The 17,077-nt window shown below is 38.4% G+C and overlaps 1 protein-coding gene across 10 annotated transcripts in view; it reads left to right on the top strand.

Annotated features, from left to right (window-relative positions):
- Window positions 1-17,077, top strand: part of TASOR2 (transcription activation suppressor family member 2) — a 95,952-nt gene that overhangs the window by 39,161 nt on the left and 39,714 nt on the right. For 6 of the 10 annotated variants that reach the window (XM_074405107.1, XM_074405110.1, XM_074405112.1 and 3 more), the window contains 9 exons: window positions 1,360-1,497; window positions 1,644-1,768; window positions 1,853-1,872; window positions 1,972-2,071; window positions 5,124-5,224; window positions 5,860-5,963; window positions 8,470-8,542; window positions 8,646-8,708; window positions 13,328-14,047. In XM_074405107.1, coding sequence (XP_074261208.1) covers window positions 1,728-1,768; window positions 1,853-1,872; window positions 1,972-2,071; window positions 5,124-5,224; window positions 5,860-5,963; window positions 8,470-8,542; window positions 8,646-8,708; window positions 13,328-14,047 — 1,222 coding nt within the window. In that variant the 5' untranslated portion in view covers window positions 1,360-1,497; window positions 1,644-1,727. The remainder of the gene's footprint in view (window positions 1-1,359; window positions 1,498-1,643; window positions 1,769-1,852; window positions 1,873-1,971; window positions 2,072-5,123; window positions 5,225-5,859; window positions 5,964-8,469; window positions 8,543-8,645; window positions 8,709-13,327; window positions 14,048-17,077) is intronic. The other 4 variants (XM_039478809.2, XM_074405114.1, XM_074405109.1 and 1 more) reach the window with 1 other exon arrangement.

Raw genomic sequence — 17,077 nt, 5'->3', positions numbered from 1 at the left:
TTGCCACTGGCTGGAGATTGCTGTTTTAGCCTCTATCTTCTCAATCTTCATTTTATTTCACAACATCGAACCACACCTAGAACCATAAAATGTTTGATGAGGAGATAGTAGAGATAATTGGTTACCTGTAAGTACTATTTGTATTTTTTGGCTTAGTGGTGGTTTGGCCTTTGGTGGTTCTATAAATGAAGAGGAAGGACTTAACAACAAAATTTTCACTTTTGAACATTTTTTAAACATTTTCGCTTTTGAACAAAGCGAAAATGGTAAGAAATAATGCATTGATTCTTTTAGTTTTTTTTTCCTTGAGTAAATGTTTCATCATAATATTTATGCTTATGTGCATATTTATTGGAATACATATTGTATATTTTTATTTTTTCCTATATATTGATTTCTTAACCCCTAAAAGGAGTTTGTGTATACTTATATGCTCATTCTTTTATAACTTAATAACATTATCTTGTGAACATTTTCTTATGACATTGTATTATTCAAAACAGCTTTTAAAATCATTGGCTATTTCATCATATGGTAAACTTGGCTAGCTTGCTCTTTTTTCTTTTTCTTCTTTTTTTTTTTTTCTTTTTTGAGAGACATGTAATTCTTGATGGAGAGAAATCCGTAATAGAAAATACTGCTGGCTATTAAGTGACCAGGAGCAGCTGTCTGCTCAGAACTTTGCTACATATTTGCTACTTGTTAACTTACTGGGCCCTGACATAGTAGAAGTATCTCAGTCTATAATTTACAACTCATCATACTTCAGATTGGAAACTCATCTTTTGAAATTTTAGACTTTGTCATCTTTTACATTACAGTCACCAAATAGCCATTCAATAACCATAACATAAAAGATGGTGGGCTACATAGTTTTTCTTTCTTTTTTTTTTTTTTTTTAATTAATTAATTAATTTTTTTAAATAGAGATGGGGTTTCTCCGTGTTGGTCTGGCTGGTCTTGAACTCCTGACCTCCGGTGATCCACCTCCCTCGGCCTCCCAAAGTGCTGGGATTACAGGCTTGAGCCACATCACTCAGCCTTATACAGTTTTTCTTTTAAGGAAATGGCTGTCTTAAATTTAGAGTGATTCATATATTTCTTTGATAATGTGATAAAAATTATGGATATTTGTCTCAGATGCCCAGATGTCCAAAATTTTTAAATACATTTTTAAGGGTTCGTGGATAATTAAAATGATTTTTGGCCTTAAGATTATTGTTTTTCTAAGAAGTATAGTTCTTAATACAGTTAAGGGGGATATATCTACATCCTTGTTAGACTACTTCTAAATGAATCCTAGAGTAAAGGTTATTGCAATTTGAAGGCATCTGATTAGTTTTAATATTTTCATTCTAGGGAAAAGTCAAGTTTGTGTCCGAGAATTATACAACTAACTATACTAAGCCATCTTCTGGCTATGATTGCCATGTGGCTGAAAATACTAACAAGGTTTCTAACAAGACGAGTCATTTTCGTGCCTTTGAACTGAGTCAGGTATAGTCACCTGTGAACAAATAACACCCAAGATATATTTCTAAGTCTAATGTGTTAAATTTCAGGGCTGGGTGGGGTCGAGAAAAACTTGGTACATATGCAATTCCATAGTGCTACCCTGATAATACTTATTTTTCTTCTTTCAGTATTACTTTTACGAACTTTCAGGCAAAACTGTTACTGAACGACCCAGACAGATCTGTCCTTACATAATAGTAGCTTTTCGCTATATGGAACCTAAAACTATGGCACCACCAGCTCATAAAAGCATGTAAGTAATTTTATGCATGCTTTGTTTTACTGAATTTGTTTCTTTTGCTCATATAAAAATGTTCTTTTTTTTTTTTTCTACTAGACTTGAATGCAGTGAAAATGGTAAGAAATAATTCATTGATTCTTTTAGGTGTTTTTTTCTTCTTGAGTAAATGTTTTATTATAAATAATCAGTTTTCTTTCTCACCTTCATTTCTTCAGTTCTCATGTCTCCATGGAAAGGGAAATTAATTATTCAAGACCGTATGCTATGTGATATAGCTCTTCGGTCCACTTATGGTACAGCGATTCCAACACAGCTGTAAGTATTCAATGTTATGTCCTTTACTAATGCTTATAGTACAAGTTTTGGGTCTGCTTCCCCCCCCACCCCCCCATTTCAAGGTCTTTATGAGTGGCATTGTTGTAAAATACAGCAACTGTTCTTGATTTTAGATGAGGGTACATTTGGGTAGATGTATAGCACACAGGGTATGACATAGGCAACCTAAATTCTAATTTATTAATGGGAAAATGACCTTTTGGGATAAGTTAAACTATATGATACTGGAAATTTGACCTTCCCCAAGAAATAAGTCAGATTTGTCTGAAAGCAAATATAGCAGGTTATAGCCGCTTAATCATATTTTTATTAACATTTGCAGTATCTGATTTTCTAATTTTAACATGATTCTCTTAGAAAAATATTAAATAGAGTAGCTGGTACATGTATTTCCATTAGAAGCAATTATCATAATGAATATTTTCTCCTTGGGAACTGTGAAGAACATCTTTTTTTTTATTTTTTTTTATTTTTATTTTTTTATTTGAGACGGAGTTTCACTCTTGTTACCCAGGCTGGAGTGCAATGGTGCGATCTCGGCTCACCGCAACCTCTGCCTCCTGGGCTCAGGCAATTCTCCTGCCTCAGCCTCCTAAGTAGCTGGGATTACAGGCACGCGCCACCACGCCCAGCTAGTTTTTTTGTATTTTTAGTAGAGATGGGGTTTCACCATGTTGACCAGGATGGTCTCAATCTCTCGACCTCGTGATCCACCCGCCTCGGCCTCCCAAAGTGCTGGGATTACAGGCTTGAGCCACCGCGCCTGGCTTGTGAAGAACATCTTAAGAAATCTTTTTTGTTCAGCCTGTTCTTAGTTTGTACCCAAAACCATTAAGAAATAATCAGGCCAGGCGCGGTGGCTCAAGCCTGTAATCCCAGCACTTTGGGAGGCCGAGGCGGGTGGATCACGAGGTCGAGAGATCGAGACCATCCTGATCAACATGGTGAAACCCCGTCTCTACTAAAAATACAAAAAATTAGCTGGGCATGGTGGCGCATGCCTGTAATCCCAGCTACTCAGGAGGCTGAGGCAGGAGAATTGCCTGAACCCAGGAGGCAGAGGTTGCGGTGAGCCAAGATTGCGCCATTGCACTCCAGCCTGGATAACAAGAGCAAAACTCCATCTCAAAAAATAAAAAATAAAAAATAAAAAAGAAATAATCATAGTTTAATTGAAATAAAAGGTGAAAACTAATGTGTTGTAAGGATTCATTTTTCTTTCTTTCTTTCTTTTTAAATAGAGAAATTCCTGGCAACTTTCATTTAACCTTTTTTTTTTCTATTGGCCTTTTTAAAGAAGAGATAGGAGTATAATAACTCACAACATAAAAATTATATGAATAAGTAAATAGGAGAGAAGGGAAAGTTCTTCCTCACTATTAGAAAATCACCATTTGACAACACCATAATAATCAAACAGTATATGCTAAAAACAGTAGTTGAAAGGAATAATATTTGCATATCTTAGCAACATTTCCCCACTACTTGCTTATTAATCACATAGGAAAAAATGCAGACTTACCAGTGGAGTAAACTGGCAGATACCATCTTAACTAAGTGGGTAAGTTAATGATAGACTTATCCTGATTAAGCAGCATTCTGCAAAATTGTCTGTATTTTTCAAAATATCCAAGTCATTGAAGTAAAAAAAGACTAAAAACCGGTTCCAGATTAAACGAGACTAAAGAGATGTGATTACTGAATGCGTTGTGGCATCTTGGATTGGAAATTGTTTTCTTTTTCTGTGAAGGAACTTAGTGAGACAGCTGGCGGCATTTTAATTCGACGTAGGTTAAGTCACAGTATCATAACATCGTGAATGTGTTGATTTTGCATATTGCTTTGGGGTTATATAAGAAAATTTCCTAGGGGCTGGGTGCAGTGGCTCGTGCTGGTAATCCTAGCACTTCAGGAGGCCACGGTGGGAGGATTGCTTGAGTCCAAGAGTTTGATACTAACTTGGGCAACATGGCGAAACCACATCGCTACTAAAAATACAAAAAATTAGCTGGGTGTGGTGGCATGTGTCTGTGATCCCAGCTACTGGTGAGGCTGAGGCAGGAGAACTGCATGAACCTGGGAGGTGGAGGTTTCAATGAGCTGAGATCGCCCCACTACCCTCCAGCCTAGGCAACAGAATGAAACCTTATCTCAAAAAAAAAAAAGAAAATTTCCTTTTTAAAGGAATCATGCAGAGAAGTATATCGTGTAAAAGGCATCAGGTTTGCATCTTATTCCCAAAAGGTTCAGAAAGAAATACCGCATATGTATAGAGAGAATGACAAAGCAAACATGATATACTGTTAATATTTGGGAAATCTGGATGAAGGGTATTGAGAAATTCTTTGTACTATTTTTGCAACTTTTGTATAAGTTTGGAAGCATTTTAAAATGAGTTTTTAAAAAGGAAACAGAGGGGCAGGCCCCAGTGGCTCACACCTGTAATCCCAGTACTTTGGGAGGCCAAGGTGAGCAGATTGCCTGAAGTCAGGAGTTGGAGACCACCCTGGCCAATATGGGGAAACGCCGTCTCTACTAAAAATACAAAAATTAGCTGGGCTTGGTGGCACATGCCTATGATCCCAGCTACTTGAGAGGCTGAGGCAGGGTAATTGCTTGAACCTCGGAGGTTGCAGTGAGCTGAGATTGCACCACTGTACTCCAGTCTGGGTGACAGAGCCAGACTCTATCTCAAAAAAAAAAAAAGGAAAAAGTAGTTATGAAATAACTCTTAAATAGCATAATTTTTAAAAAAATTCTTAACTCCTGTATACATCAATTTTTGACACATCTGAATATTTTGTGTAACTGAAAACACATATTCAGAAAATGTTAACGTATTTGCAGACCATGGTTTATGGGTCATATATTTGAAAACCTGTACTACTTATGCTATTTAACCTGGAGTTATCAATTTAAGGTCTTTTTGTGGTTATGTTTTTGTTTACATTTATATTAAAAAACCAAAACTTAACGAAAGTTTAGATCCACTGTTTATTATTCTGCTTGATATTGTTGTGTTGTTTTTTAGACCACAGGAACTAGATTTTAAATATGTAATGAAAGTGTCTTCCTTGAAAAAAAGACTACCAGAGGCTGCCTTTAGAAAACAGAATTACTTGGAGCAAAAAGGTTTGTTGAAATGTAATAACACACTACTTATCCTGGGCTTTGTTCTGATTATTTTCTGCTCTCTTCCAAACATTTACACAAATACACTTCTGTCTCATTATAAGTGATTCTTAAAAGGGTCTTCCGTGAAAATGTTGTAGAGTTACTATTTTCTTGAGTTCTTTGGAGGCCAACTAGAAACTGAAAGGTATTTTATCTAAGATGACAAAGACTAGCTTTAACATAGAAATATTGATGCAATTAAGCAAACATATTAAAAGCATTTGGAAACACTATTCCTCTCAAGGAGAACAGAGATTTTGTTGGTTTTATTTATATATGTACTCTTAAACTCAAAAACCATGAGAAGGAAATTTCTTGGTCATTTAGGTTAATTCATGGAACACTGATGTTTATTCATGTAGTATGTATTTGTCTTGTTAATCCTATAGCAGTGTCAGTATAAATAAGAGCATTGTTTTAAAATAATTATTTTGATAACTTTTTATGAAGGAATTTTGTAACCAAGAACATTAAATGATAAAGGTTTTTGTGTAGTATTTCTGTTCATTTATGCAGCATATAAAATGAACAAATTGACTGTAAGTACATAATAGTATATTAAAAATGAGATGTTTTTCTGGTTTTCTTTACAGTCTGTTTCCAAGATTTGTGCTTCAATTTGTATGAGGTGGAACTGTCCAACAGACAAGGGGAAAATATAGATAAACTAACAGAATGTATTAAAAACAAGCAATTGGTAAGAATCACTAATTTAAAATATAATTATTACGTTTTTCTTAAATTGATATGTAAGTATTAGTTGTACCTCAATAGAATGATTTAAATTTGCTGAAAGGAGTTTCATGTTTAGTATTTATTTGTATATTATTAATGTAATAGAGTATCTGTGGGGTATATGTTCCAAGACCCCCAGTGGATGCCTGAAACTATGGATAGTATTGAACCCCTATGTATACTGTGTTTTTTTCTATACATACACACTTATGATAAAGCCTAATTTATAAATTAGGCACAGTAAGAGATTAACAACAACAATTTTAATAATAAAATAGAATAGTTACAACAATATGCTATGATAAAAGTGATATGAGTGTCTTCTGTCCACCTCAAAATATTTTATTGTACTATACTTGAGTACTCCTTGTGATGATCGAGGTGGGTGGTGCAGGCATTATGAAGTGCTACTATTGCCCTACTGGGTGGGTAGCATCTACAGCATGGTACACTGAACGGAGGGATGATTCACACACTGGGCAGGATGGGGCAAGAAGCAAGAATACAAAATACTCCCTAAAGTCTAGCATGGTGGATCACACCTATAATCCCATTACTTTGGGGAGACAAGGTGAGAGGATTGCTTGAGGCCAAGAATTTGAGACCAGCCTGAGCAATATAGCAAGACCTTGTCTCTACCAAAACTTAAAAAAAATTTTTTTTCTTTTTTTAACTAGCCAGGAATAATGGCCAGCACCTGTAGTCCTGGCTACTCAAAAGGCCGAAGTGGGAGGATAGCTTGAGCCCAGCAGTTCAAGGATGCAGTGAGCTGTTACTGTTCCACTGCGCTGCAGGCTGGGTAACAGAGTGATAGCCAGTGTCTTTTAAAAAGAAAAAAAGGGCCAGGCGTGGTGGCTCAGCCTGTAATCCTGGCACTTTGGGAGGCCAAGGCGGGTGGATCACGAGGTCAGGAGATCAAGACCATCCTGGTCAACATGGTGAAACCCCGTCTCTACTAAAAATACAAAAAATCAGCTGGGCATGGTGGCGCTTGCCTGTAATCCCAGCTACTCAGGAGGCTGACGCAGGAAAATTGCCTGAACCCAGGAGGCGGAGGTTGCAGTGAACCGAGATCGTGCCATTGCACTGGGTAACAAGAGCGAAACTCCGTCTCAAAAAAAAAAAAAAAAAAAATAGGCCAGGCATGTTGGCTCACACCTGTAATCCCAGTACTTTGGGAGGCCAAGGTGGGCAGATCATGAGGTCAGGAGATCGAGACCATCCTGGCCAACATGGTGAAACCCCATTTTTGCTAAAGTACAAAAAATTAGCCGGGCCTGGTGGTGCGCACCTTCAGTACTATCCACAGTTTCAGTCATCCACTGGGGGTCTTGGAGCATATACCCAACAGCTAATCGGGAGGCTGAGGCAGGGGAATCGCTTGAACCTGGGAGGCAGAGATTGCAGTGCAGTGAGCCGAGATCACGCCACTGCACTCCAGCCTGGTGACAGAGTAAGACGCTGTTTCAAAAAAAAAAAAAGAAAAAAGAAATAGACTCTTAAATCATAGTTCCCATAAGTCAAGGAGCTTGGGAGAATATGAAGGAGACAAACCATCACATGCCATAAAACACCGTAGGGGCTCTCATAGAATCTTGTTGAAACTCAACATAGTGATTATTTTTGTGAAATATTAGTTCATAACTTAATTGTAATGTAATAATTAGAAAAGGAGTCTTATTTTGTATATTCACTGTGATTAAATAATATATTGATTTATCATATATGTAGCCTTATCACCTATCAGTTTTGAATAAAATGTTTTGTTCTGTAAAATGGTATGTTTTGTTTAGGTGGTTTTTTTTTTTTTTCGCTGAAAAATTATTGTATGAATATTGGATTTTATCTTTTATGTATATATAGATTTTTGAAATGGTAAGCAGTGGCAAAGAAAAATTATTAAATTAATGATTTAGAACAACAGCTTTTAGATAGCTGCTGCCTGGGAACAAAACTGCCCCAGTTACTGAAAACACTGGCATTTCAAGACTCTTTTTCTTGAGCTCAAGAGAAGTCTTTTATTGGATGGTATCTTGCAGTCTTTCTAGTTTTAGGGTTTGGGGATAATATTCATGTGAACATGAGCTTAAGATGTTACTTACATAGGTTTGATTCATCTTGAGTTTATAATGGTAACATATTGGCTGTTTAGGCAATGGCATAAAATGTCAGCTGTCTCAGTTTAAAAAAAAAAAAGCCTCTTCCGATTGATCTGTCATGTTCTTGAGCACTATTCTAACACTAATCCTTCATGTTCTGGTAATTTTGTATAGCCCCAACAGGGCCAACATTATTTTAGCTAAGGAACTTGCAGTTTCTGATACTGGGAACAGAATTCCCCTGATTCCCATAACATTTCCAGAATTTTTTCTTTTCTTTAGGTTAGAATTCATTAATGAGTATGGTAGAGGGAGGAGAGACGGATTGCAGAATATTCTTTCATTTGAATTTTTTCTTTTATATTTAAGGCAATCATCAAATGCTTAGAAGATCGAGGGTTTTTCATTTTACTTACATCATCAGCCTTACTGTCAGAACCAGGTATAGACAACTGTTTTGTTTTTGGAAAAAAATATTTTTTATTATGTTTACTTTTGCTTTATAAGATGAACCTAACTTTTCTTGTGATTCTCATTCTGCATAGATTTTGGAGGCAAGCAGATGGGTCTGCATGGGTTACATTTATTCCATTCACCCCGGTCAGCAGGTGAGGCTACAGTGATTTCCAGCTCACTCTGTCTGTTGGATATATTTAGTCGTCATCTGACTTGATTTCTCAGTAGCACATGACACTGTTAACCATATTTTCCTCTTAAGTGACTCTCTTCTCTTAACATGACTGGCTTACCCTTCTTGACCTCCCTTGTAGGTTTATGCTCACCTCTGAGCCTCAGTCCCATATCTCCACTTGTCTACTGATGTGACCACTGAGATATCTCAAAGGTTCCTTAAATTCAACATGTCTAAAACTTAATTTGTTATTGCATTTCACCATCTTCTCTTCAATAAATATGGCTCAGAGTCTTCATAGGTGCTGGAGTATTTATTAGTCCTTTTCATATCAAGCCCATACAGTCTTTTTTTTTTTTTTTTTTTTTTTTTTTTTGAGGCAGAGTGTCGCTCTTGTTACCCAGGCTGGAGTGCAATGGCGCGATCTCGGCTCACCACAACCTCCGCCTCCTGGGTTCAAGCAATTCTCCTGCCTCAGCCTCCTGAGTAGCTGGGACTACAGGCACGCGCCACCATGCCCAGCTAATTTTTTGTATTTTTAGTAGAGACGGGATTTCACCACTTTGACCAGGATGGTCTCGATCTCTCGACCTCGTGATCCACCCGCCTCGGCCTCCCAAAGTGCTGGGATTACAGGCTTGAGCCACCGCGCCCGGCCTAAGCCCATACATTCTTAAGGTGATGCTGACCCACCCAAAGGACCAAACCTTGGCTCTTGGGTGCAAAAAATTATTACTCATACAATGCATAAACAGATATACAGTGTATATGTGGTATTAAAATTTTGGAGGGCAGTATGGGGGAAAACATGGGTCTAAAAGAGCTGGGGAGGAGGATGACTAAAAAGATTGAGAATCACGAATCTAGCTTATTCCTCCTATCAAGCTCAGTTTCACTATTACTTTCTTATTCCCTTCACCACTCTTTGCCCAACTTAAACCCCAGTGCTTATTTATTATCTACTTAGTTTAAATTTTTATTTGTGTAATTATTTGATACTTACCCTTGTATTCTACTGTATCCCTAGTGCCTAGCAATGCCAGGCACCTAAAATAATAAATATTTGCTAAACAAATAAATGAGAGTTGGTCAGTCATAGCAGCTCACACTTGTAATCCCAGCACTCTGGGAGGCTGAGGCAGGTGGATTTCTTGAGCTCAGGTGTTCCGAGACCAGCCTAGGCAACATGGCAAGACTCTGTTTCTTAAAAAAAAAAGTAGAGAAAAATTAGCCCAGTGTGGTGGCTTGCACCTGTGGTCCCATCTACTTGGGAGGCTCAGGTGGGAGGGAGGATTGCTTGAGCCTGGGATGCAGAGGTTACAGCGAGCCAAGATTGTGTCACTGCCCTCCAGCCTGGGCAATAGAGTGAGACCCTGTCTCAAAAAAAAAGAAGTCACTTTATTTTATAATTATACTGTGAGTATTTTTTTTTATTTTTTTATTTTTGGAAACGGAATTTCGCTCTTGTTACCCAGGCTGGAGTGCAATAGCGCAATCTTGGCTCACCGCAGCCTCCGCCTCCTGGGTTCAGGCAATTCTCCTGCCTCAGCCTCCTGAGTAGCTGGGATTACAGGCACGCGCCATCATGCCCAGCTAATTTTTTGTATTTTTAGTAAAGACGGGGTTTCACCATGTTGACCAGGATGGTCTTGATCTCTTGACCTCATGATCCACCTGCCTCGACCTCCCAAAGTGCTGGGATTACAGGCATGAGCCACTGCACCCGGCCTACACTGTGAATGTTTAAACATAAAACTCGATATAGTATTCATGAAGCTATAATCAATATAAAAATGTTTTTGAGGCCAGGCGCGGTGGCTCAAGCCTGTAATCCCAGCACTTTGGGAGGCCAAGGCGGGTGGATCACGAGGTCAAGAGATCAAGACCGTCCTGGTCAACATGGTGAAACCCTGTCTCTACTAAAAATACAAAAAATTAGCTGGGCGTGGTGGCGCATGCCTGTAATCCAAGCTACTCAGGAGGCTGAGGCAGGAGAATCGCCTAAACCCAGGAGGCAGAGGTTGCGGTGAGCCAAGATCGCGCCATTGCACTCCAGCCTGGGTAACAAGAGCGAAACTCCATCTCAAAAAAAAAAAAAAAAAAAAATGTTTTTAAGCTTTGTTTAAAAAATTCAATTACTGGCTGGGCTCAAACTTCCAGAGGCTGAGGCGGGCGGATCACAAGGTCAGGAGATGGAGACCATCCTGGCCAACACGGTGAAACACCCCGTCTGTTAAAATACAAAAAGTTAACCATATGTGGTACTGCATACCTGTAGTCCCAGCTACTCGGGAGGCTGAGGCAGGGGAATTGTTTGAACCCCGGAGGCAGAGATTGCAGTGAGCCGAGATCATGCCACTGCACTCTACCCTGGCAACAGAGTGAGACTCCGTCTCAAAACAAAAAAAATTCAGTTACATAAAGCAGTAAGCTGTGCTTTCCTAGGCATCACTTCTTTGGAATAAGCAAAACATTACCCATCCATGCTAATAACATAATTGGCAGTAGCTGTTTGCAATTTTCAAGCATTTATCGTATCAGGTTTTGTGGTGGAAGTATTTGATTTAGCAATCCATAAGATAAGTATTTTTACAACCATTTCAAAGATGAAAAAACTGAGTTGAACTTGTTCCGTATCTAATAGCTAACTCCAGAGCTGGCTCCTATAAGATTTCTGATTTTTTTTTTAAGTTGCAAATGATAAAGTTTCAGGTATTTCATTAAAAGATTTTAACAAAGCAAAAGTTTAAAATTCTCACATAAATATAATATGAACTTGCTAAGTGTCTGCCTATATTTGTATCAGGTGAAGAAGAAAAAGATTGAGTAGTTGGGCTCAGTGGCCCACGCCTGTAATCCCAACACTTTGGGAGGCCAAGGCTGACGGATCACTTGAGGCCAAGAGTTTTTGCCAAGATGGTGAAACCCCATCTCTACTAAAAATACAAAAATTAGCTGGGCGTGGTGGCACATGCCTATAATTCCAGCTACATGGGAGGCTGAGACACAGAATTGCTTGAACCTGGGAGGTAGAGATTGCAGTAAGGTGAGATCTCACCACTGCACACAGCCTGGGTGACACAGCAGGACTTTGACTCAAAAAAAAAAAAAAAAAAAAAGGAAAAGACCAGAGTAATAACTTTATAGCAATATAATTTATAAAAACTTTGGGCCCAGAATGGTGGCTAATGCCTATAATCCTAGCACTGCAGCAGGCTGAGGCAGGCAAATCACTTGAGCCAGTTGTTCAAGACCAGCCTGAGCAACATGACAAATCCCATATCTACAAAAAATACAAAACTTTTTATTTTAAGACCTAGCCACATTTTCCTTTTTACTGTTACTTGGTCTTTTCCTAATACCTGCAATGGTGCTAATGTATTTAACTATGTCTTTCATTCTGAAGTTACTTTTCTTTAAAAAGATGGTACAATTTTCATTTTCATTATCATTTACTGGGCCCTAAAGGCCTTTGTTACTTGTGGCTTTACATTATTGATAACTCTGAAATATTTTAGGATTTTATTACCCAATTCATAGAGACCAGACCTTTCTCTCTTTTTTTCTCTTTCACTGTTTTCTTTACTCATCTGAAAAAAAAAAAAAAAAAAAATAGCACTTCAAAGCATGGGCCAAGGAGAGGAGGTGAAACAGAGTAGTTTATTACTTAATTTTTAAAAGTTGTTACTTCATTTAATATAAAAATTTTTTAAAATTAGCAATTATTATTCCAGTGAGATTTGGGCATTATTTAGGGCATCTACTTTTTTCAGTTCAGTTGATTTGCACTAACTTCTGAAAAGAATTGAGGTGAGTTCAATAAGGTACAGCTACAGTAAGATAAATTTTAAAACAAAATAAGAAAAAGTAAGAAAGCAAATCTCCCAACTCTAAAGGCCAGTGCTATTGCTATGATGGACCAGTGAGACCCTGAGCTCCTTGTTAGGTGAGATGGAACTGGAGGCGGGATATAATTTACTTGTTCTAACCTAGTGATTGTTACTTGTTCTAATGTAGTGATTGCATGTCAGATGATTTTTTTTTCCTTTGTGAGATGGAGTCTCGCTTTATTGCTAGGCTGGAGTGTAAATGGTATGATCTCAGCTCACTGCAACCTCCACCTCCTGGGTTCAAGCGATTCTCTTGCCTCAGCATCCCAAGTAGCTGGGACTACAGGCACGCCCCATGACGCCCAGCTAATTTTTTGTATTTTTAGTAGAGATGGGATTTCACCATGTTGGCCAGGATGGTCTCGATCTCTTGATCTTGTGATCTGCCCACCTTGGCCTCCCAGAATGCTGGGATTACAGGTGTGAGCTACTGGCCATTATTCTTTTAGAGTTCAGTTCAGAGAGAGAGAGAGGAGAGAGAGAGAATGTCTCTGTGAAATCTCAGAGAGATTTCAAATATGTGGAGATAATATTTGTTAAATGTACCTGTAAGTTTTCTATTAATTGCCATTTAGGTTGTCATTTGTAAGACTATAACATAATTAACCATTGCTTAATTTTAAAATCTATAGTATTTTTTTCCCGAACGTTTTGTTTTTAAAAAATTCAGGTGTGTAATACATGTGTGTATATGTATATATTTTAGGGGTAAAAGATTTGAAATTTGAAGATGACATCTCAGTGAAGGTGATACCTATTTTACCTGCCCTTAATTGTGCCCTGCTAGAAACAAAGAAATCACTTCCTGAAGAAAGAATCCATCCAAACACATTAGTAAAGCATCACTTTCAAGAACGGTACAAGGCGGACAGAAGCCCTTCATTGACTGTTGCTCCTCAGGAGAGAATGAAAGACCCTACGTTCTTGGGGAAATTGCCCAGTGGTTTTGACTTGATTCCTCCAGCTGAAAAGTGCCCTTTAGAGTCTTTAACTGAGTTGCACTCTTATTTTTCAGACCCTAGTGCTTACATTTTGGAAGTGTCTACTGCTTTGGACTTGTTAGCAGAGCATCCTCAGTCACCTTCTGTTTCAGATGGAATTTGTGATGCTGGATTTTCTTTAGTAATGACTCCAGATCCTGAATTTCTTGACTCAGAGGTAGAAGTAAGAAAAGAAACTGAAACAAGAAAGAATTCTGAAGAAGTGTTGAAAGCAAAGAAGAGAGTTGTGGTTCCATTGAGTCCATCATCAAATCTGAGAGTGCAGCCTAAAAGGAAGGCCAGCATGCCACATGTGGTGCGGAGTAAAAAGATGAACTTGTGCCGCCCCTTTCCCAAAAGAACTGCTCCCAGAGCAGACAATAGCTTGGACTCTCCAACAACACTTAAGTTAGTTAAAGGACAGTTTCCTCAGAAAAGAAAAAGAGGTAAGCACTATTTATATGGGTTATTAGAATAGTTGTGGCCTGGCGCCGTGACTTGTGCCTGTAATTCCAGCACTTTGGGAGGCCAAGGCAGGCGGACCACCTGAGGTCAGGAGTTCGAGACCAGCCTGACAAACACGGTGAAACCCTGTCTCTACTAAAAATACAAAATTAGCTGGGCATGGTGGCACGTACCTGTTGCTCCAGCTATTTCAGGTTGCTGAGGCACGAGAATTGCTCCAACCCAGGAGGCTGAGATTGCGCCATTCCACTCCAGCCTGGGCGACAAGAGCAAAACTCCATCTCAAAATAATAATGATAATAGTTGTTGTGTTCAATCCCTGTTACTTTCTTGGTCCCTGTGGACTGCAGTTTCACAGCATTAGTTAGAAGATTTAGAATGTCGTCATTTCTCTCCAGGTGATTTGTGTGCCTCCTAATGCCTAACAAGCACTGATTGAGGTAGCAGCTGAAAACCAAGAAATAGGAAAGACTAAGATACCTCAAAAGCCATGTACACCAACATGTTATGTTCCACTTGTAAAACCACTCACGTGTTTATATTCCATTCTAAGAAAGATGATTGTCTAGTTTCTGTGCCAACCTCTTCACAAATGGAGGTAGAAGAGGATCTTCTAAAATCAGGCACATCAGTACCAGCAAAAGGTGATTGCTGATAGCCTGAACACTTATAAAGAGGAGGGAAATGCTTGTGACCTCCAAAAGTAAAATAGTCTGGGGACAGAGTTTCTAATCCTTTATGTATATCACAGGTTTTTACGTGAGCACCTGAATTCTTCTTGTGGTTTTGATGCTCCCTGAAAATTGAGAATTAGTCTTGAGCCAATTAGTGGGAAATGTATTTTAGTGAACATAGCATAGCAAACCATATGACTTTGGCTTAAAATCATCTCAAATTGTGTTTTGCTGTATTTTCTCTGAAAGAGTAAGGAAATACATAGGTGACCCCTTTAGAGAAAAAGGCAGCACAGTATGGCTGAGGGGCCGCTTTACTTGTACCTGTGTCATCTCTGGCTGCCCTCATACTCTGTTGGCAGAGCCGAGCAGCTGTGACTAACGCCACATGGCTTTCAAAGCTGAAAGTATGTACTGTCTGGCCTCTCACAGAAAACGTTTACCAACCCAATCTGTAATATTTTGAATTTGAAAATGTTGGTGCCCAAAGAAGAAACATCTAGGATATGGTAATCCCCAGGATTCTAAATAATTCAGGGCTTACCCTATGGAAGTTTTTTTGTTTGTTTGTTTGGGGTTTTCTGTTTTTGTTTAGAAACAGGGTTTCTCTCTCTCTCACCCAGGCTGGAATTGAGTGACATGATCATGGCTCACTACAGTCTCGAACTCCTAGGCTCAAGTAATCTTTCTGCCTCAGCCTCTGGAGTAGCTGGGACTACAGCAGCACCCCATTAATTAAAAAAATTTTTTTTTGTAGAGTTGGGGTCTCACTGTGTTTCCCAGACTGGCCTCAGTCGATGCTCCTGCCTCAGCCTCCCAAAGTGTTGGGATTACAGGAGTGAGCGACTGCACCCAGCCTTGGTTTTATTCTGTGACTTCACAAATAGTGGTTTCTGTCTTATGGAGGAATGAGGTGGGGATGTGTATATTTAGGACAATAAGTGGAAAGTTATGGTGATATAAAACAGTGCACCAGACTATACAACTATCTGTAAATAGATTCCAGGCCAACCATCCTGTTCTATGTGAACCAATTTAAGGTACTGAATCAGTTGTCTGTAACTCAACATACATTGTTACTGTTTCTCAAATGTTTTTAATTATATCCACTGTAAGAAATATGTTTGATATTATATTCCAGTACCTACAAATTCATACATGACTGAAACAAAAAATTTCAAAAAAAAAGATTGTGTGTAAATACAGTCTGATACCTTCTATTCTGTTTCATTTAAGAAGGAATTCTGGGCTGGGCGTGGTGGCTCATGCCTGTAATCCCAACACTGTGGGAGGCTGAAGCAGGTGGATCACTTGAGGGCAGGAGTTCAAGACCGGTCTGGCCAACATGGTGAAACCCCATCTCTACTAAAAGTACAAAAATTAGCCAGGTGTGGTGGCACATGCCTGTAATCCCAGCTACTTGGGATGCTGAGACATAAGAACCACTTGAACCTGGGAGGCAAAGGTTGCAGTTAGCCAAGATTGTGCCAGTGCACTCCAGCCTGGGTGACAGAGCAAGACTCCATCTCAAAAAAAAAAAAAAGAATTCTGGTTGTGACACACTGGATTTATTTTATAACCCACCAGTGGATTAATTGCATGCAATTAGAGAAGCATGGTATTGAGTGTTCCATGAAAACAGAACAATCCCTGTAGGATAACTTTGTTTCATTTTGCTTTTCTTTTTCTCCCAGGACCTCAGGGTACCTGGGAATATCTTCCCTTTCTGTTTGTATAGATGTTAGAAAGTTTTCCCCTGGGTCCTGGTTGTCTAATCTTTTTTCTTTTTTTTCTTTTTTTTTTTTTTTGCTTTCTTCCCAGAGGTGATCAGAACGCATTCTTTTTAATTTAGTCATAACTGCTCTCCTGGTTTATTTTTATTTCGCCTTTCCCCGTGCTGAAGATTTTAGAAAACGTAATTAGAGTGGAATGAGAAGTCTTATTAAAAAATCAATATGCTGCTTTAATACTTATTAATATAATAATTTGATAGGGAGGAAAATAATCAGGCTCGAAATGTATGACATTAAGATATTCTGAAAACACTTTTAAAGCCATTCCTTTTTCTAACCCCCAAAAGAATAAAATGAAATGGGCCTCTTTTTTTCTCCTACATTTCACTAACACTCATCAGTTTCTTAAACTGTTTAATACCATCTTTAGTGTCCTTAGTGAGAAGTAGAATCTTCTGTATAATGTAATTTAAAAATATTTGCCAACATTTATATGTGTGATTATTTCATATGATATCTTTGAGGCTAAATTTTAATTCTTAAAAGATTGAAATACTTCTTATTGTGTGTTAAAGCAGGTATTTAGCATTTTCTTTTTTCTTCG

The sequence above is a fragment of the Saimiri boliviensis genome, chromosome 8 (assembly GCF_048565385.1).
Source record: "Saimiri boliviensis isolate mSaiBol1 chromosome 8, mSaiBol1.pri, whole genome shotgun sequence".
Lineage (NCBI taxonomy): Eukaryota > Metazoa > Chordata > Mammalia > Primates > Cebidae > Saimiri > Saimiri boliviensis.
This window is presented reverse-complemented; position numbering and strand designations above follow the sequence as displayed.